Consider the following 21,313-nt stretch of genomic DNA (forward strand, 5'->3'; position numbering starts at 1 on the left):
AATGAAGGAGAATTAGCAACCTTCTCAGCCTGTCCCAGAGCCTAATGGCTCTGTCTTTGAGTGTTTGATAATATCAGATCTAAATCTTCATTTGCTGCAGACAAAGCTGATTTAGGGATTTTTTTAATCTTACCTGGGATAGAAGCAGAGATGAACTGATTACCACCCTCCATCATTTACCTCTTGGAAGACAATCATGACTGCTCCTCTCCCTTCGGCCCAGTCACCTGGAGGCTGGAGGCACATCTTCAACAGTTCTCCTGCTTGTGTCTGGGGCAGGTCAAGGAGTCTCCACTCTGAGGTCCTCAGACTCTTCTGCAAAAATTTGAGATTTCCATGCCCTAGACTGTTGTGTTCTGTTTGTTTAAGAGCCTGCTGTTGAGTGTTTGGCTGCTTGTGGGGTGGCATTTCCTTCCTTTGGGTCCTGGTGCTCGGTCATCAGATTAGCAGTGGTCAGTTCTGCCTGGCACATTTGAGTTCTCCTTGTCCAACATAGTTCATCCCACACTCTTCGATGTTACATGCCTGAACTACAGGAAGGAGAGGCAGTCAAGACTCATATATTTGTCCTGATCTCTAGGGATGAGATTGGAAAGGGCACAATCCCTTCTGGAGCTCATGCTCTATATGGACCCATACTCTGATTTTACCATTTGTGGCTCTTCAGGGCTTCCTCATTACTCATAGCTAAATCCATTCAAATGAAAATAAAGCTGACAGAAAAGAGCAGTACACCTACCTCTGTTTGACATGAAATCCTCTGTGCTACAGCTGTGCAGAGTGACTGAGCAGGCAAGATGAGTTATTACAGATAGCAAATTCACTTCAGCAAGTGGAATGGATACTCCTCTTGCAGCGTGACACATGTCCATGTTGTGAATGGCTGCTCCAGGATGCAGCTGAAGCATCAAACCCTGTCCTCCAGCCTTCTGGAAATCTTTATCGTGGGTTCTTTAGCTGCTAATGTCTCAGCCTTGACCTTCAGGTCTGAGAAGAGAGGCAAACCTGTCCTGCCTCTGTTACATGCTTGACCTTTGCAGCAGTTGCTGCTGCAGAAGGACAGTCGAAGTGGCGGCATGTCCTTTGGATGGAGGCTGGGATGCCCTGTGGCTTTTGGAGGGTTTGCATCAGCTGTTGCTGGAGCACTCTGTGCTGTTGGAACTGTTGCCAGAATTACTCTGATCTGACACCAAAGCTGTACAGAAATGGATTATCTCCTCTTAATCGGGAGCATGGAACAAGCTGCTGATTATCCATCCCCAGAGGGCTGACCAGGAGTCATTTCGGCTCCTAATGCGTAATGTGACAGCGTCAGATCCTCCTGTGCGTGTTTGGTTTGCAGGCACTGGGAGAGTTGCAAGCTTTGGAGTCCCATATCTTATATATCCTGTCTAAATATTTGCTCACTGTACAGCTATGTATGCTCCTGGAGGTCTCTCCTGTTGTAATTTAAGCCACTATCCTGATCCCAGTGCAGCAGTAAGGTATGTATTTTCAGCAGTAAGGGAAATGATTTTTTGGTAAAATAGAAAACACTGTGAGTTGTTGGATTTGCCATTGCTAAATGATTTTGGAGGTGCAGATTTGCAGTTTTTTCCAGTATCCTCTCAGATACATTTATGGCCTTCATGAAAAATGAGTGAGTGAGATTCTCTGGCCAAGTTTGTTGCCTCTCTTTGTGACAATGACAGTAAATGGAAGGCCACTATAATGACATCTCATGCCATATAGCAGTCAGGGCTTTAAATGCCCCCACCCCTCCTTTTTTAAAAAAAAATCTCCTATGCCTTATTTTCACAAGTTAGTGCCCTCCCCTTTCCTCTCTCAGCAATTAATAACATTAATAGAATTAATGGTGACATTAAGACTGCATAAGTGCTTGATTCCATTTATTAAATTCAAACTTTCACCTCTTTTGCCCTTTGAGGCTGAAGTTTTCCACGCCAGGGTCTGTGCTAGCCAAGCAGTGCTTTGGGGAAATTGCTCAGCTGTTTAGAGGAATTGGAGCCAGGACAGGACATAGCCCATAACTCTTCTGCAGTGTTTCCGCTGTTCTGTTGCTTCCTAGATAAGATGTTCTTACTTTTTCTTATTAAAGACACGTCCCGAATCTCTTGGAAGATTAACTTGTGCCAAACCCTTTTCTGAGGAGAGAAATGATTTTTTATAGGCTGATTGCAGAGTGACTGGGCAGCCAGAACCCCAATCCCCCCCTGCACAGAGACACAGCTGGGCCCTACAAGCTCTCTGTCTCTCCTACCCCTGCATTTTGCAAGCACTTTTGCTATTGCAACCCTTGTTGTATGGGAATGAGGAAGTGCATGTGAGATGGTTGGTCCATTTCTGGGCCAGGCTGGCAGTAGGTTTGGTGTTCCCAGTGCCCAGACATCAGAAGCATTTATACAAAATGGTACAGCCCGGGCCAGCATCTGGGAAGCTGTTAAATGCTGAGTCTTCTTTCTGCTTCAGCCCACCTGACTTTGCCATTAGCATTTAAGATAAAACAAATACAGAAGTGTAGAAGAAAACCCCTTTGGGACAATGAGCAGAATGAAACCAAATCCAAGAAGAAGGAGCTGGCCAGGAGTCCCTGAGTCCATGGTGCACACAAGTCCTCTGCTGCACAGGTCAAGACAGAGGGGCTGTAGAGGGTTCCTGTTTGTGGGTTCCATGTTTGTGTTGGGCAGGATAGCTATGAAGTGTGATTACAACGTGCATCTTTGAAGCATCCCAGGGTTCCCTTAACCCTCTACTGTGTGAGCCCAGTGTTCCTCCTGAATGCATGTATTACTTCCAATAACTGGCAGTGGCTGAATCCGAGAGACTGGTTGGGGAAACAGTGGCCAAATACCATTCAAATTGTGCTGAAACCAGAGGGAAAGAAGCCTACAATCTGATTTCTGAATTTAGTTTTTGTTGTTCAGATAACCTGAGGCTTCCAGTTGCTGTCTCCAGGTAGGAGTTAACAGGGATGTGTTCTGGTGCAGTGGGGCATGTGGCTGGGATGTATTAATTAATAACTGGGAAGGAGTCAGAAGGGAGAGCTTTTGGTGGTCTCCTTTCTGCTGCTTCAGGCAGTGTGGAGGCAAACAGTGAAAGACGAGCCCTGCAGGTGCCCAGCCTGCTGCTCCTATAGTTAGAATTTGGCAGACCATCGGGGTGCTCTGCCTTACCAAAATAACTGCCCTTTGGGGACCTTCATCTCACATTAACTCTTTTATTGGAAACTGCCTGGAAGAGCAGAGACCCAGGGCCTCATCCTGCTCCTTTGGCAAGATCCCCTGGTGTCTGTGGCACCCAGGACCACAGGGTTAATACTGGCTGCCAGTGCATTCATCTCTGCAGGAGGCAGCTCCAGGTGTGACACAGCAGGAGCATCGAGTGGAGACCTGGTATACCTTTGCTGAGCTAGAGCTATGATGTTGAGCTTTTGAATAAACCTATGTGGTGAAGAGAGCTCTCCCATTGCAACCCACTCTCAGGCTAGTGCACTGATGATGACTGCATCATTAGTGTACAAATAATGGAGTGGTTTGGTCTATCTGCTGCTGTTCATGTGCAGATAAAGGCACAGCCTGGTCTTCCCTTTCCTGAAAGGGATGGCACCAAAGGTCATACCATCCAGGGCAGAAAACAGTGAAAAAACCCCTCAAATTTCGTGGAAGAAGCAGTTGTAGAGAGGCTCCTTCAGACTTTGTTTTAGATGGATGCTTTCCCAGGGTAATGGGAGCCAACACACTTCTTTCAGAAAATCCCACTTGAGGGCTTTTGTTTGTGCTTTCCCACTCACTGCAACAGCAATGAAACAAATTGTCTGCTGTCTGTGCTGTGGTTTGTTTATGCTTTGTTTTTGTTCAACTGGCCTCTATCCATCTGGAGGTTTCTAAGGATGTACATAAACCACCATGATTTTTAGTCCTGTTCATTGAGGAGGATGATGCTTGCCTGAAAATGGCAGGAACTAGACCTCTCTTTGGGAGGCTTGGAAAGATCTTAACTTGTAGAAGTAGGAAATCTCAAAGGGAGGGAAGCTCCTGCTCAGTAGTTTGTGAGGGGGGCTAAAAAAAAGAGGCTAGATCTTGTAACTGAGCAAAGACTTTAGCAGTGGGCAAAAGCCCTTTGTGTGTGGACTTGGTGGCATCAAACACTCTTCTGTGGTCTCAGGTCCAAGCAGTGCTGCTGTTTAGGTTGCAGGTAAACTGCTCTTACTCATTTGGTTTTTTTCCCAAAGGCCAAGATGCGGGCAGCAGGCTTTGTACTTGGCTACAGGAAACGTGCCTGGTGCTCTTTGGTTACTAATTGCTGTCAACTAGTCAATGAGCTATTGTTTGTCTGTTTAAAATTAACTCCCTCTTCCTTCTTCTTGCACAAAGGAGCCACCAGCCTTGTGTGCATAGTCCTGGTAGCTGTTTCTCTCGATGCCTGTTGAGTTGGTGGCGTTTGGGCATCTTGTGGTGGACTTCAGGGTGTAATAACCCACTGCTGCAAAGCTGAAGCTATTTTGTTAGTGTTTAATATGCTGTAGTGGCTTAGTGTACAGCCGTTCTCATGCTTGCTGAACAAATACGAGGTGGCCCCAGCTGGAAGAGCTCTCAGTGCAAGTGTAACGACATGAGGGCAATTGAGGTAATGGGAATGAGAAAGCCATCCCCACTGTTCAGCAGCAGGGCCCTCCTCACACCCTTTGACAGCAGTAGGAAGGAAGGCTTGGGAAAACACATATGTGTGAAATACCTTAGTGAGTGTCCCAGAAAGTTCCTTTGAGTTGAAGGGGTGTGGGAGGCAGACTGAAGGAGCTCACTTCCAGGTGAAAGTGAGTTTGCTGTTTGGGGTGGGAAGTTGATGTGTTTGTACTGAATGATTGTGGGTCAGCAGGCTGAAGCAGCTGAGAAGTCATAGATGTGTCTGAAAGGTCAGTTGAGATTGAGGAATGGGTGCAGTGAAAATTAGACATGGGAGTGGAGGGAAGAGCAAAAAATGGAGGGAAAAGAAGCAGCAGCAAGGGAGGTGGATTGGGGAAGAGTACTGTTGAGTTGTTCTCACAAGCAGGTGAATCGAAGACCTGGGAATGACAGACCTGCTGCTCAGGAAGGAGGCAGCATGGGAACAGTGGGAGAAACCCACTCTGGCTGACCCAGAAAGGGATGCATGAGCAGTGATGGTCCCTGAAAACAGGGATGAGGAGGCTACAGAGTCTGGACTCATCCTGCTGCATGGGATGCAGCAGAGCAGGGTGGACCAAGAGGAGACGATGGCCATTTCTCTTCTTGCTGTTTTCCTAATTTGTGGATGACTGGTGTGTGCAGCAGGATGCGATGCACTGCTATTTATTTCTTGAATCAAAGATGGCAATCTCCACACTGTTTTTCTTCCTCCTTCCTTGCTTCTTATTCTCCAACAAGCTCAGTCTCGGTGCAATGGTGGTATCTGGCACTGTGTGTTTTCTTCTGCCCTGCTCTTCTCAGCTCCTACCAGCCCTGTGGTGTTCTAGAAACAAGAACTTTTAAAAATCCTGGGGTTTGATAGTTTGTTTGTTTAACCTCTGCAGCTGCAGCCCTGTTCTTGTTATTGTCAACTTTTCACTAATCAAGCAGAGTTTGGGGAGATGATGTTGTTCCTCCCAGTTCTCCAGGGTTCACATGTTGGGGCTGTTGCTGTGACACTGGCAAGATTTAAGCCTGTACTTCTTCAAACTCTGTGAAAGAGTTCTTCCCATGTCAATAAGTGCTAACACATGTTTGAAAACAGGACACAGAAACAGCTTGTGGATCTGCCCTACCCTTCCTGAGTTCATATTCCATAAATGTGTTAACACTATGTGTTCATCGGTTTCTCAACACTTCCGGAAAAAGGTTGTTAAGCTACAGTTTGTTTTTCCCTGGTGAAAATTACAAATGCAGTATGTGCAATAAAGGAAGTGAAGGCATATTAAAAATAATGAACCACATTTAGAAAAAAAAAAAACCCTTCTCCCTTTGGACTGGGTGGCATGGCTGTGGATGACTCCAGCCTCCAGGTGAAGAGAGCTGTGAAATATTTGTCTTTTTTCTTCTAAATTCCTTTTATCTGTCTGGGTTGAATTTTGCTTCTCATGGTAGGAGCAGCTGCAGGGTGGAGTTTGCATCTGCAGATGCACCTCTGCGAAGACGCTGGGACGGTGCTGGCGCCGGCCCTTCCACAGCACAGCCTGCAGGGCCGTGGCTTGGGCAGGAGCATTTGTGTGGACATTTTATGAGTAAACCATTTAAATAGAAAATATAATTAATCTCTTTGTGGCAGTGTTCTCCTGTATGCACTAGAAAGCATAATTGTCTATACAGACAAGCAAATTAAAGGTTTGGTAAGACAGACGGTCCTTAATTAATCATAATCTGGACAACGTACTAAGAGTATGCCTGAAACGCTAGGTGGCAAATTATCTGTAACTAATTAATTGCACCTATAAAAATTCAGCATGTTCCATCTACATGCTTGAACCCAGTTTTATTTGTTTTTTAAGGTGTGTTGAGTAATTGCATGTTTACCTGGGATCTGTTTGTGTAGCTCATTTGCAGACCTCAAACAGAAAAAAGCCAGTTGAAAACTCAGCTCTAAGCTAAGGAAACCTGGTGTATGGGAAACACAGTGTGTCTGGTGGCTTTTGGGAGCAGAAAAGTGTGTGGCAATGCTGGTCTCCTTTTGGAAGGGCACTGGTGTGCCTGAACATGGCCAACAGAAGGGTGTCTATAGTAAACACCTTGGCTCAACAGGCTTGCTAAAATCTTGGGTAAGACTACCCTTTTTTGCACTGCACTTAAGGTTTCCTTTGCTCTATAAAATGTGGGGTTTTTACATGCTGAGTCATGGGTCACTGATGGTTTAACTCTTTGCAGAGGCTGGAAGAGGAGCAATCAGGGTGCCATGCAGCACTGTGCTTCTCTGTGTGAAATTATTCTCTGAAATAAATGTGTTTTGTTCCTGAAGATCAAGAAATTCAAAGCAGAACTTTGCACTCCTGCAGTGATCAGCTATGGGTTCAGCCCTGAGGACTTTGCCTGGGGCAGGGCTGGAGAGGTAAAGGACATTGATGCTCTGGTCCTGACACAGGGCAGGTGGTGGCAGGAGGCAGCTCAGACCAGGCAGTTTTTCTGCTTCTTCCTTTGTCACCAGCACTCATAGGGAAATACAAAACCTGCCTGTGGGTGGAGGGGAATGTGCCCCTTTGATGTATTCATCTCATTTCCAGGAGCTGCCTTTGATTTAGGTCATACTGTGCACCAGGTTCTCCTCAGCGAAAGCCCTCTTGTATGAAAATCTCACTCTTAACATACCTGAAAATGTTAGCACAAGGAATAGGAAAACGTTGCCTACCTTCTTACTTTAAGGAAAACAAAAAGAGGATATTTTCAGTTGAGACATGAATCCAAGATAAAAAATAATACTGGCTTCACAGGTCGAAGGCAGTAGATGTGTTGTCTGGAGGTGGGATTTGCTCTGTCTCGCAGTAGGTGGAGTGATTGTGTTTCTTCAATTAGCTCATGTATCTGCAATTTGAAAGAAAGATTGGTTTGAATTATTCTGGCAGTGGAGTCTGATGTCATGTGGAAGCACCTTGGGGAGATGTGGTGCTCTCATGTGCTGGGTTACTGACAGCGCTGGTCTGCCCTCCAGCTGCAAACAGGTAATACATCTTACTACCTGAAAAAAGGAAATTGCCAAATAACTATGGTTATATTTCCCACTGTGCTCTTTTATAGATGGATTTGTTCAAAAGAAGAGACTTTTTTTTCCCAGGATTTTTATTGCAGAGATGCCCGATATGTCACATCTAGTCTTTCTTACCATTTCGTGACATCTCTAGGCTCTCACTGAATGCTGGGCATTGAAATTCTACCTTGAAATTCAAACGTGTTAAAAGAATAAACAGAGCCCAGAGCTGTAGATTGCCCAACTGCAGATTACTACCTTTTCTGTCTCTAAAAGTTAATTGCATTGCAAATGTCATCTTCCTTTGAGCATCAAAGCCTGTAGCATCCACAGGATTTATTTTGCAGTACAGAAAAATTATAAACTTGTTCCTTGGTAGGAAAGGTTTTGTGGCCCTGGTCACATCAGGCAGCTCAGCAGTGCTGGTACCCTCACCCCTGCATTCATCCTCTTGTGAGCATTGTCCTGAGTGAAAAGGTGACTTTGCATCAGCAGGTGTATTGAAGCAGTACAACATGGACTTGCTGCTGTGTCAGGCTGGACCAGAGCTGGCTGTGCCATGTTAGCCCAGTGCCTTGTCTGTGGTTCATCCTCTGTGTAACCCAGCCATCACTCCTCATTCTGCATTTAGCCAGGAGAACCAGGGAGACCTTGGAGCCACGTGCTGCTCCTGTGGATCAGTTTGTGAAGCCCTTCCCAGCCATGTGTGTGCTAGGGCCTGTTTGTCGACATAGGGGCCAGCCCTTGTTCAGGGAGTTTAAACAAGATAACTGGAGGGAAAAGAGAGCCTGCCATCCCTCCAGATAGCAATGTCTCAGAGAGCACTGGCAAAGTATGATTTTGTCATCTGTGAAAAATGTTTGCTTTTGACAGCTTTTCACAGGAAACCTGTCAGAGTGATAATTTAATGAGTACAGATTGCTTGCAACACAGCTGTAAAACGTGCTTTTACAGTGCTGTAAAATAAGCAGCCGAGGCCTTTGTGTGTTTGCTTTGTTTGAGAACAAGTCAACTTCTAATACAAATGAAAGGTGGTCATTTATTTTATCCAGCAAACAGTTAAGACGTAATAGAGGAACCTGCCATTTTTCTTCTTGTGGTGGCAAGGTTAATGCTGGGTTACGTTGGTGTTTGGTAATCAGCTCATTTCCATGAAGGGGAGAATTAATATCTAGTTAGATGTAGGGAGTTACTAGTCAGATTAGCATTTAACTCATAAAAAGGATTTTTGGGCTTTCTTCTCTTTGTTGCAGACATCTATGACCATGGTTTGCATAGAGGAAAGATTAATGTTCCTTCTTGTGCCGAAGCTGATTTCTTGACATAGAGATAGAAAGTAGGGATGCAGACTTATACTATGCCAATAGCCAGACTAAAATATACCTTTATATATGATTTAATCACTACTGCTGACCAAGTTGAGAGTGCTCTGCATTGCATGGGGGAAGATGCCATGGATGTCCCACTGCTGGGTCCATCCCCGCTTGCTGGTGTCTGGTGGCCCCTCGTCACTGGTGCCATGCTTGGCATCACTCCTCTCCACCAACCCAACCTCATCTCCACCCCAGCAACCTTGCGGTGCCAGCAATGGCTCATGTGGGCCAAAGCCACTGTCGCTGGTCACCAGGGCATCCTGTCTGGCATTGTTTGGGAATGTGAGCACATGCTAGCAAGGGAGCTTTGGGGAGCGGGAGGTGGATGGTGATTTTTGTGCTGCAGGCACACAGCCTTCTCTGCCTTTCTCCCCTTCTTATTTGGGAAGTGGACTGTGACAATAGGTGTTTTCGGTTCATGAAAATGGTGGTTGGAGCTCGAGCCAGAGATGATGGTGTTGTGTGTGCAGTGTTGTGTTGGGCTTTTAGAATTGCCTGGTTTTGGTGGGAGGTTTTCATTTCCTTTATTTACCTTCCTTTGGGGCAAGGAAAAGCTGCTGGCTGGAAATCTGCAGGTGCACCAGTATTTGCTGCTAATTAGATGGCAGGGTTTTTTTCAGGATAATTAATGACCATATCTGATTCTAGCCCACATTAAAAATTTCTAAGAGATGAAGAGCTCTGAAGCCTGAAAACAGTTTATTCAACTTCCACTTTGGAGTGTAACCAATAAAATGAGTTTGGGCAGGAGAATAAATTGGTTATGGTAATATGTATGTATTACTAAAGATAACTTTCTTGGCTTAAAACATTACTTTGAGTTCTTTAGACTGGTAGTTGGAACTATCTAATAGATTTGCCATCAGTATCACCTTTGAAGAGTTTGCTGATGCATCTGGCAGATCTTGTGCCTGGCACAAAAGTATTTAAATGAACAGCTTATTTGGTGATACTAAAAGGTCTGACCAAAGGAAGGAAGTGAGCCTTCAAAATGATTAAGTGAATTAGAAATTAATATACACCAAGCTAATCTCTATAGTATAAACTGAACAGAAAAAATTCTTCCTGGACAGGAAATGCCAGTCATGGGAACGAAAGTGAAGGTTCCTGCTGATATTGGACAGAGGACATGTTGGGTGTTTGAAATCAATCTCCTCTTCCCTGGATCATTTCTCTTGTACTCCTAAGAGGCTGCATTATATACAACCATGTCAGGCCCTGAACCCCATGACTTTGTTCATCAGGAACTCAAGGAATGTTTCAGTTTTTCCAGAAAATGTTTTCTGTGTTAGTCTTTGTTTGTACTGGAGCACTTTGAAGACGAAACTCTGAACTTCAGCATACTTCTAATGTCTTTTAACAAGGTTTAAATTCACACTGGGCCAAAATATTCCCCCCCGCCTCCTTCTAACAACTTCTGGCCCTAAACATTGCTCCTTTGAGGATTTAGAAAACCACAGAGGCATGTTTTATTAAAAAATATTTATTGAATATGAGTCACAGAAAAGCAGAGGTCAGAATCCTCAATTGCTGGTGGCATGCATAAAATAATACACTCCCTTGCTGATGCCGGCTGTAGCGGCAGAGAGGCTGTGCCCATGCCCAGGGTGCCGGTGTTCCCGTGGGGCTGGAGCAAACAGGCGGCACGGGATGCTTTGTCGTGGCAGAGCCCACCCCTGTTCTCCTTAGCTTCTTCCCAAAGCCACATAGCACTGAGTTTTGTTCCAATATGACCCAAATGCTTTTTGCCTAGTGGACCCCTCCCTTATTTTTTGTTTTGCTTTAAGTCCTCTATGCCGAATCTCTAAGGCAAAGGATTTTTGGCAGGGTAGGTTGTGCTTAGATCCACGTGCAGAGGCTTTGGTGGCATGGTCTTGGCAGGGCATGTTCTTTAAACTGTGTCTGACATCATCAGGTGAACTTGTTACCAGTGCTAGAGATGTATATGGCACTGCCAAGACACAGTGATGGCACTTTGGCAGTGGCTGCTCTTTGGGCTGTCCAGTCCTCTCAGAGGGTCAATCAAAGTGTGGATTTGCTTTTAGAAAGTGATAAAAACCCCAAGGGCCCCCATCCCTCCTTTGTCATCTGAAAAATCTCGTGTCCTTGTGTGAAGTGTTTACTCTTGGATTTTGAGCAAATTCTAATGTAATTGTGGGGTTTTTTGCACTGCCACGAGTATCTGAAGCCCTGTCTGCAATCAGGACCTTTTAGGTAATTTGACACAGACCCTGCCCTTAGAGATGACGAACTTGCAAGATGGGAGAAAGAACTCGCAGGTAGATTTTTGGGCTTGATTTTTACATGTGTTGAAATTTGTTCATTTTTCAGGCTGGTTTATGATCATTATGGAAAATGAAATGTCAAGAACTGAAAAGAAAGACCCATTTGGGTAAAACATCTGTTTAACAAAACCATCTTTTTTCTTTCTGATAGTCTTGTGCTTTGAAATTACTTCTTTTAAGATGCCAGAGTGGAAATAAAAGAAACTGGTGCTTTTTTTTGTCTTTTTGCTGATTCTTGTCATGGTATTCAGATTTGCATCAAAAGAGATTTTGCTCATGCAAGTTTTCCAATCTGGAGAGTGGTTGGGGGGGGTTGGTTTATGAAGAGTAATTAAAAATGTTGAGGTATGGAAATTATTTGAAAATTTTAGAGTCCTTTAATCTTCCATTTCATTTGGATTGTGGTCTCGTTGGGCTGAATTTTCTAGTTAAGTGATGTCAGTAGTTACAGAAGTGTGCAAACACAACAACCCAATGCCTGTTTTACTATATCTTCTCTTCCTCTTTTCTAGAGTTCTTCAAAGAACTTCTTGAGAATGCTGAGAAGTCACTGAACGAGATGTTTGTGCGGACGTATGGCCGGTTGTACATGCAGAACTCGGAGCTGTTCAAGGACCTCTTTGTGGAGCTGAAGCGGTACTACGTGGGCGGCAACGTCAACCTGGAGGAGATGCTCAACGAGTTCTGGGCACGCCTGCTGGAGCGCATGTTCCGGCTGGTCAACCCCCAGTACCACTTCACAGATGAGTACCTGGAGTGTGTCAGCAAGTACACGGAGCAGCTGAAGCCCTTCGGGGATGTGCCACGGAAGCTCAAGCTACAAGTGACACGAGCCTTCGTTGCTGCCCGCACCTTTGCGCAGGGCCTCGCCGTCGCAAGGGACGTCGTGAGCAAAGTGTCCGCGGTGAGCTCTGTCTCATGGTTACCCCACAATGGGTAGCATCTTTCCCTGTTGTCCTGACTAGTACCTAAAGGTTTTGGTGGTGTAGCTGAGTGCTAGTGGGACCAGACTCTATCTATGTAGACTGCTCTGATGTGTGGTAGAGTCACGTTCTGGGGACGGCAGCATTCAGTGCTGCAGCCCGGCAGCAGGGATGTTCCTCAGGAGGCTGATTTGCTCCTGTCTAGGGAACAGTAACAGCAGGAAATTAAATCCCTTCTGCAATGGAAATAACCATGTTTGCTTGTGTAATGGCTGTATCTTCTACTTAATATTGCCTTTAAATTACAGTGAGTCATGGATGCTGCAGGCATCCATTATGGATGATGATGGTTTGCTTCTCACCCTGGGCATGGGTAGAGGCCATTCACATGAGCAAACAGCACTTCAGTGATAACAGTAAGCTGGAGCCATACACACAGGGCAGAAGCAGTTGTACTTGGTGCCACACAAAGAGCCACAAGTTAGACCTCAAACATTTATGGTAAGATCACTCTTTTGGGGGGATCAAACAGCTGCAATATGTTGGTCACTTAACTGTTTACCTCCTTCTTCATATAAATCACTTTGGAGTTGTTTAAGTGAAGTGACTTTTTTTTTTGACATGAGATCTATCTTTAATTTTAGTTGGAGTTGTATGGTATAGAGAACAATCAATAATCCCCTCGAAGTGATTATGTAAGATAACGAATATTAGTGATTTCCTTTTAACAAACTCAGCTTGTTTCCTGTAGGCTGTAGAAGATTTATTGTAATAATTTAATGGGGCAGAGAGAGGTTTACTTTCTCTCTACCTAGCTGCAGAGTAATAAAACACCAGGGTGAAAGAGCAGGCAGGAGTTTGAATCACCCTAGGTGCCAGGAAAGGAGAAAAAAGAAAAAAGTAAACCAGAATAGCTGTTCAGATGCTCTTAGAAGCAGAATGCAGTTTTGTAGGCAGCACAAGCAGCATTGTTAAGTGAGATAATTATTCAAATTGCCTTGACTTACAGGGATAATATTAAAATACTCTCTCTGAGGATAGGAAAAAAAGTCTGCTTCCATGTTAATTTTTCTTGAAGAGAAATGAGAAAAACAGCCTACAATAAATCTGTACATGTGTGGTGGGGCAGAGAATATTAGCAAGGAAAGACTTGCTGTACTAATATATCCAGGTCCTGGGCATGAGTTGTAAGTTAGCAGTGGCAGATTTAGGTTTTTGGACCCCTTGTGTCCCCACCTGATAGTGATGACTCTCAAGGTAGATGTGTCTGATGTGTTAGACGTGTGCTGCTGGTTGAGGATGGGTGTGTGGAGCTCTATGTGTGACATGTGGGTCACTCTTATGAACCCACAAAATCTTCCAGCCTCAGGGATGCCATCCTGTGGTGGGAGGGAGGGTTGGTGCCAAATGAGGCCAAGTGTCTGTGTGACAGGTCCCTGGCCAAGCCTGCTAACCTCCTGATTGGGCTTTCAGATTTGGTGGCCCTTGTTTGTGGCTGTGTGGCAGATCTTGTGGTCAGGGGATGGGGTTTGCACTGATGTAGAGTGTGGATGAAATATTTGGGTGGGAGGTCTGGCCGTTAAGCCCCAGTACGGTTTTGAGAATGTGCAATCACTTGATAGGCAGTAAATGTGCATGGGTGAGGGATCGTGTTTATGCTCCATCTGCTCAGAATTCATCAAAACGTCTCCAGACTTGACACAGAACCACAAGGGCTACGGTCCCCGCATCTGTTACGAATCAGAGTCGTGAACCCAAGGTGGTGTTGTGATTTCTCTTTCCCTTTTGAAGATCCTTGAGTGTAGAGTTGCCTTCAACCCTAGAATTAATTGCTCGAGTGTGGAAAGCTACCCATAGTCCCACGCAGCTGCAGAAATAGCTCACGTGCTGTGGACAGTCACAGTTGCTGCACTTTCCACTTCACTTTAGTAAGTTGCACTGGAAATTCTGCAACAGATTGACTTTTCCAAGCAGTAACAAAAGCCCGTGCTGCTGAATACCTAAGCTTTAGTTGCAGCAGTAGGAGGAATAATAATCTTTTCTGTAGTGTTTTAATCTCATTCAGTGGGAATCTTAACATCATGTTTCTGCAAGACACAATGGGAAATTCTAGACATGAGTTTAAAAGCTGATGGTTTTATGCCTGCTGCTCTGTGGTTGTGTTTTGGGCCTTCCCACATTACATGTAGATTAGCCTGGCTTTGCTGAGCTCTATGTAATGACTCCATTGACTTTATTTCCTTATTTTTTTTACTGAGGAGTTGTAGTGGAATGACTGCTTCTACCAGGGATTAACTTGAGGGATAAATCTTCAGTTCTTCTTTATGAAAAAATGTCCAAAGAAATGCAAATGAGTTTTACTTTTAATGCATTTTGTAACAAGTAAGTCAAAAATACTTAACTGAAAATCCTCAGGAGGAGAAATACAAACTACTGCAAGCCCCAGCTGCATACTTCCCCGGGATGCTATCAGGAGAGCAAAGAGCACTTTACAGTGGAACGGCCTTGATGGCTTTTTAATGATCCTAGATATTTTTACATCTTCACTAGGGAGATGCGTTTAGAAGGGTATTGTTCTTGTCTGAGTTTGGGAGTAAAGAGGTGAAAGAAGAGAGGTTATTGCAAAGCTGTAAGTGTGCTTGATTTCCAAGCCAGAATGCTAGAAAATAACTTTTAATTTTGCCTTGGATGGATCAGAAGCCATGTCACTGTGCCCAAATACACAACAGAGAGAAAGCTGTATGGTTTTGAGAGAAAGCACAGACTTTTTTCAAAGTGTCTAAACTTCACAATTTTGATGCTCAAGTCTTCACCTCTCAAAATTCCCTCCTTTGGACCTCAAAAGTACAAAATTCTCCATACTTTTCCTGAACAACAGATCTGAGAAGAAAACTCAGGATGCTGTTTCTGCCTCTTAGATGTGCCCTGCCTCAGGTTGACTGTGAGGGGCTGGGGGCCTCCAGCACTTTCCTCTGTCATCTGCTGTCACTGGGTCCTTTCTCCCTGACCTTCCTGCCCCTGCCTTCGGGAGACGGAAATCTGCCCATCCCCTAATCACTCACCTGCTGCTTAACCCTCAACAAATGCTGCAGTCAGTCGGGTTAAATTGCTGCCAGCAGTGACATTTCCTGCCCCAGCCAGGGCTGGAAAAAAGGAACAAATACAAGCCAGAGCCCTGAGTGACCAAAAAAGGATGAGAACCTGCAACTGAGCAGTTCTCAAGCTGCAGAGATGTTCCTGTAATTAGTTACATGCAATTAAAACTGCAGCCTGGTCGAGGGTCATGACTCCTTTGAGGGCAAAGTGCAGTGGGATGTGTAGGGTGCAGATATGGAGCAGAGGTCTCTACCTTGTGGGGGGGAAAGAAGAGAAATCAAAGACTGAGCTCCCTGACAGCGTTTTGTAGGGTCAGGAGGAGCTGGGAGGAGAGGTCTGGCTGGAGGTCAGCTGAGGCACATGAAGTGTACTGTCACACAACATCAAGTCCCTGCATCTGTGTCACCATCTCTCTCCAGACCTTCGGACAGGGACTTGTGGATGTGGCCTCCTGCAGTTATAGTGGTGGTGAGAGTTTTCTGGAGCTCCTGAGGAAATTTATGCTGATGAACTGTTGTTTTGGGATTTTTTTTTACTACTTATCCCTCTTACCCTTGTGTCCTGTCATTTGAGGAAGGACTGCTGGGAGCTCAGAAGTCTCCCAAATCACCTCCCCAACAAGCATTTGCAAACTGAAGGCTACATGAGAAGTAGTTGCCACCAAAGCATCTGGGCTGTTGGAAAGGGTCTTTCAACCTATCCTTGGGAACCCTGGGAAAAGCAGCAGCTTGGAAATTGTATGCAAGACATGGTGTTTGGTTTGGAAGCACAGATATGAACCGTGTGAAATAATGCACAGCTTCATATGAGGAATAAACTTATCTCTTCATCTGCTGTCCTCAGGTGACATTAGCAGATGAGATGAGACTGCTGGAGATGTTCATGGTGGATGGGAAGGTCAGCTTTCTTGGTATTGGCATTTCTTCCCTAATGAAGTGTAATGATATCAGCCAAGGATGGAATTTTCTTCAAACTGTTTATGAAGAGAATTGAAGAGGGAACAGGTGGTTGCCTTCCCACACTGCTTTGGAGCGGGAGCTTGGTGGCTTTTTAGCCCCTTTTGCTCTGAGCTGGACCCTGTGTCAGCCAACCAACTGTTGTCTTGTGTGAGCTCCCTGAACTGTGGCTCCTGCCCTTTTTGGCTGAATGTGGACCAGACATTGGCTTAGAAGGGATGGTGAAAATAATAAAACAATGGGGCCTGTGTCGTCACAAAAAATAGGGCATTGAGCTTTCTCTTTGGAAGTTTTGCCCCTTGTAACTACTATTTGGGGATCTGAAAGTTTAGTCAGAGAGCCGAAGTCCAACCTCCCTCTGTACAGTCTTTATCCTTGGTTTTACTTAAGGGGAATGTGACCATAATCCTCTTTCAGGAAGAAATTCAGTTCCTATATCCAGTGAAACTGAGCAGCCTTCAGACAAGAGCAAACGCTGGCAGAGAAGTGACAGAAATGGAATGTGTTGCTTGCATGCACTGGGAGGGGGCAGAGGGGCAACGCTTCTGCTTTGTGGGCAACCAAGAAATGGCCAGAGAAGCCAAGAAGCCCTTTTAGTGTAGCAGGGGGTCCTCCAAAGAGGCAGTGCTGTCCAGGCAGCAGCTTGCGAGCTGCGGGGCCAGACCGAGGGGCTGCCATGCACAAGGACCTTGCCTTCCACGTACCAAGGGCAAACAGCAATGCAGAAAACAATACCAAGCACTTCTCCACATCAAAGATGACCCTGAGAAGACCTGCCAAGAATGTGACTGCATCTGCCTCAGCTCCAGCCATCTGAGGGTCTGAGCTAGGCACAGCCTTCAAAGCATTCTGGAGCAGCAGTCATCGCAGATTTAAGGGGCTGGGAGCACGTGGCTGTGGCTGTGGGTTTGGAGTCGATGGCATCATGCAAGAGTGCTTCAGTCCACTGGGTTGGTTTTGTTCTTTTCTTTCTTTGCCTCCCCTCCTCACTGTGGTTCTGCTGCTAATTTTGAAAACAATGGGAGGGTAACTAAGGATGTTTTTGGTTGTAGCTCTACACAGGTTCCTGCTGTTTTGCTCATTACAGCAAAGAGACCGTTCCTCATGGTTTGTGGTGTCTGAGACAGGGAGAGGCAGATCCTGCAGACTACAAGCTTGGTGTAAAGGGCACTTTGGTTCTAAGGGCACCAGGAGCAGGAGGTGCTGATCCTGTAATTGTTACTTAAATTTGCAGAGGGAGAGGCATCCACTTGGCATCCAGAGGTCTACCCTGCCCCATGTGGGCTGTGAGGGTGCTGTTGGGGAAGACAAGCACATGGTGTTTCTCTTCTGACACATTAGTGTTACGACCGAGCAGGTTGAGTGCCCAGCAGTGTAATTCTCAGGAGCTCTGCTGCTCCTCTGCCGTGTCACATCTGGTGGTGAGGGGAGAAAGCTGTAAATAAGGAATCGAGTATAAATGTACTCTTGAATTTTTCTTTGCACAAGATAAAGCTGCAGCAAACATGGCCATGGGTAGTGAATACTGATGAGACACAGTGTCTTGCAGTCCCCAAATATCATTCCTAAATGTGCTCCCTTATGCAAGACCTCAGAGGCCCAACTCTGTGGTTGAAACAGATGCTGTCTAAATTATTCATGTGCTAGCACCGGGCCAGCAAAATTGGTTAAATGCGTAGTTAATTCCAAAGCACTTTCATTGGAATATTTGGGGTGAGGAAGCAAACCAAGAGCCTCCCAAGTGATCTTCTGCCTCACAGTGGGCTGAATGTCTGGACCAACTTGTGCCAAGATGATGCTCTTGCACAACACTGAGAGAAGGAAAAAATGATGTAAGTAAGGTTGTGTTGGTCCCAAAAATTGACACCTCAGTTGTCTTAAGTGGACTGCTCACCTGGGGCATCCCACAGTCAGCTTTGAAGTGTGATTTTGAAATCATGAAATCATCTTTCCGTGTCACTCAGAAGTTACTTCTTCATTCTTTCATAGCCAGTATTGCCCTCATTCAGTTATTTTTGCAAAGAAAACACAGTATAAAACAAAAGTAATTTCACTGTGTTTATTTTCAGATGGCTGGATTTTTATGTTTTCTGGTGGCTGTGCTGCTGGCATAGCAACACTGTTGTTGTGCAAGCTTGGAAAGTAAGAAAGCCTGAGTTATCAGTGTTATTATAAATAGTTATTAAAGCTGACAGGATTTTAAATATTATTATTAACATTCTTAATGCTAACTTGAAGGTGGAGTGGGAGAATGAAATGTGTCTCTGGGTGTCTGGCAGCTGGTAGGAGCTCCTTGCAGGACTGTCTATGGTTAGAGCTCTGTCATCCTTTCTCTTCTATTCCTTGCCATGGAAAGGAGATGACAAAGAATGTGGTTGCTTCTCTGAACTTTATCTGCTTCCACAGATCAGCTTATCTTGAGTTGTGGTGGGTTTATGGTATGTTGTGACCAAGGCATACACACTTGATAGGTGTGTACTTTAATGGTGCAGTTTCTGCCAGGTGTATACATCAAGCTGCAATTGCCAGCAAGTTGGAAAAGGCTGAGGATGTAAGGCAAACAGTTTCCCTGATATGAGACTCTGAAATGGGATAGGTATGACAAGGTACCAACAAAAACCAGATTTTGTTGTGTCAAGAGGATGGCATTTTTACAAGAACATGATTTTACCTTCACCTGTCAACATAAGTTAGGGAGTTATCCCAACAAATACGATACAAAATGTTTGCATGAAGCAGAGGATTGAGGTTTTTTTCACTTAATTTTTGTATACTGTGTACAAATCTGTATTTTTAAGGAGCAAGTTTGATACGAATGTGAAGATTGGTGCCAAAACACATCTGTTAGCAGCTTTTAATCTTCACGTTTGACGAAGCGTATAGATATGGACAAATTGTAATTTACATGATGAAACCACAGGGTGATGGATTGCTGCAGTGGCATGGCATGCATGGAAAGGAAATAAATTTCACAAGATAAAAGGAAGGGACTGGAGTGCATTTGCTTCTATTAGAAGCTTTTACAGGGTATGTGTACTGCAGTGTACTACTACCTGGGCTCAGATCTAGCAAAGTAAATCCTCTCCAGCAAATAGAGCTTTCTTTGGGACTCTGCTTTATGAGAAAGGAGATTATTTGGTTTTGAGGGTCATTCTAGAGTAGAGTTTGAATGAACTTGAGTTGCTTTCCAAGATAAACACAACCCCAGAACAAAGCATATCTGGGTTTACTGTTACATACAATGGTGTTTTAAGAGCTTGCACCTGGCATGGCAGGGCCAGCATTAAAAGCTTGTGAAGAATTGCCAATGCAACATATGGCACATCCCAGAGCCAGAGCTGGTCTGGACCGGGTACGGGCCCCGTGCCAGGGGTTAAGGTTCTCGTTGCAGCGATATGCAGCAGTTAAGCATTTATCACTGTTGTAACGAGGTGTAATTGCTCATAATCTTCCCTGAAACTCTCTCCTAGAGGTGATCTCTGCCTCTGCCTTCCTGTTGCTTTCTGACACCATAAAATACCAACTCTGGACTGATGAATTTGCCCATTGACTACCTCATCACCTGTATTAGCTGCATTGCACACTAAGAGCTTCCCTGTGGGTTACATCCATCACTAATAGGGCTCCGTTCAACAGTCACTGCAGGCTGGGGTTTGTCTTTGCCATCTCCCCTTTGCGATCACTCTCTGCTCAGCTCTGTGCAGGACTCAGAGCCACAAACCTGTGTGGGGAAGGAAACAAAACCTCATTTGCTTTTAAAATCATCCTGGTCTTTATTCAAAGGACCTAATCCAAGTCACCATTGCATATCATCTGCTGTGGAACGTGGAAAAGCAGCTTCAGTTTCCCCTGCATCTGCTGGGATTCTTGAAGGTCAACCCCTATGAAATATCAAAGCAGGGGATGCTGCAGGCTTGCAGCCGCTCGGCGCTCATGGGGCAAGGGGGGAACCTAAGATGGGAAGGGGCCCCCTGGGTCATGGATCTGTGTGTGGATTTTTGCAATATGTTGTCATGCAATCCCTTTCATAAAAATACAGCTTTCCATGATAGGGTTGAGGTAGCTTCCTGCTTGTCATTCAGCTTCAAACTTCTCTAGCACCTGGCTCATACTATCAACATTTTCCTAATCTTTCATCCCAAGGAGGATGCAGAGCACTACTTTGAGGGCCGACAATGCTATAATGGTCAGAAGCTGATAAGCCCTAAGGACTAGGCATGGAGGTCCTGGCACCTACCACCAAGTGACACAGGAAGGGATTTTTATCAGACAAACAAGTAAACTGCTAAACTGTAGAATACTTCAGTCTCTGGGTGCGAGATGTTATGTAGTTCCCTCTTTCTTGTTTGTGTTATGCAAGGCCTGCACCATCTGGATGGCAGATGATACCTTTATATTTGTCTGTTACCAGTTTTCCAACTATAAATCATCTGATTTAGCTGGTTTCTGTTGCTTGAGCTCTTCCCAGTGTTTGAACCAGTTCTGCTTTAAAGCCATGCTGTCCCAATAGGGAACTTTCTGCTGGGGCTCCTGCTCCCACTATGCCTTCCAAATATATATATATAAATACTATATATATATATATATATATATATATATATATATGCTCTGAAGCATCTGAATCAGATTCCACCACCACCGCAAACAGCTTTCTATATGGAGTCTCCTTTTGCTCAGCTAAACAGACTCTTCATGGAAAACAGAAGGGTGAAGTGCTGTCTGATGAATGTTGCTGGCCAGCCAAAATCCAGCACTGAGCTCCATCAACTACAGAAAATGGTTTGCTTGCCTACCGAGGGGAAACCATGGTCTTTCTGCAGTTGTCAGAAACAGCAGATTTTTATCTGTCATCTCTTTTCATAAGAAAAGAGGATTTAAAAATCTGCTGATGTTATTAACAAAGCCAGCCTGATTATGTAGCCTTTTCTTTCTGTCTTGTTTTTGTTAAAATCTATTACCCCCTAGTTTCATGTGTTGCCACCTAATTTTCGTAC

At 44.8% G+C, this 21,313-nt stretch overlaps 1 protein-coding gene across 1 annotated transcript in view; it reads left to right on the plus strand.

Annotated features, from left to right (window-relative positions):
* The window catches only part of GPC4 (glypican 4), a 67,465-nt gene that overhangs the window by 32,244 nt on the left and 13,908 nt on the right, over positions 1–21,313 (plus strand). The window contains exon 3 of the mRNA XM_071569698.1: positions 11,857–12,248. Within this exon, the coding sequence (XP_071425799.1) occupies positions 11,857–12,248 (392 nt within the window). The remainder of the gene's footprint in view (positions 1–11,856; positions 12,249–21,313) is intronic.

This window comes from Pithys albifrons, chromosome 14 (assembly GCF_047495875.1).
Source record: "Pithys albifrons albifrons isolate INPA30051 chromosome 14, PitAlb_v1, whole genome shotgun sequence".
NCBI classification, from domain to species: domain Eukaryota; kingdom Metazoa; phylum Chordata; class Aves; order Passeriformes; family Thamnophilidae; genus Pithys; species Pithys albifrons.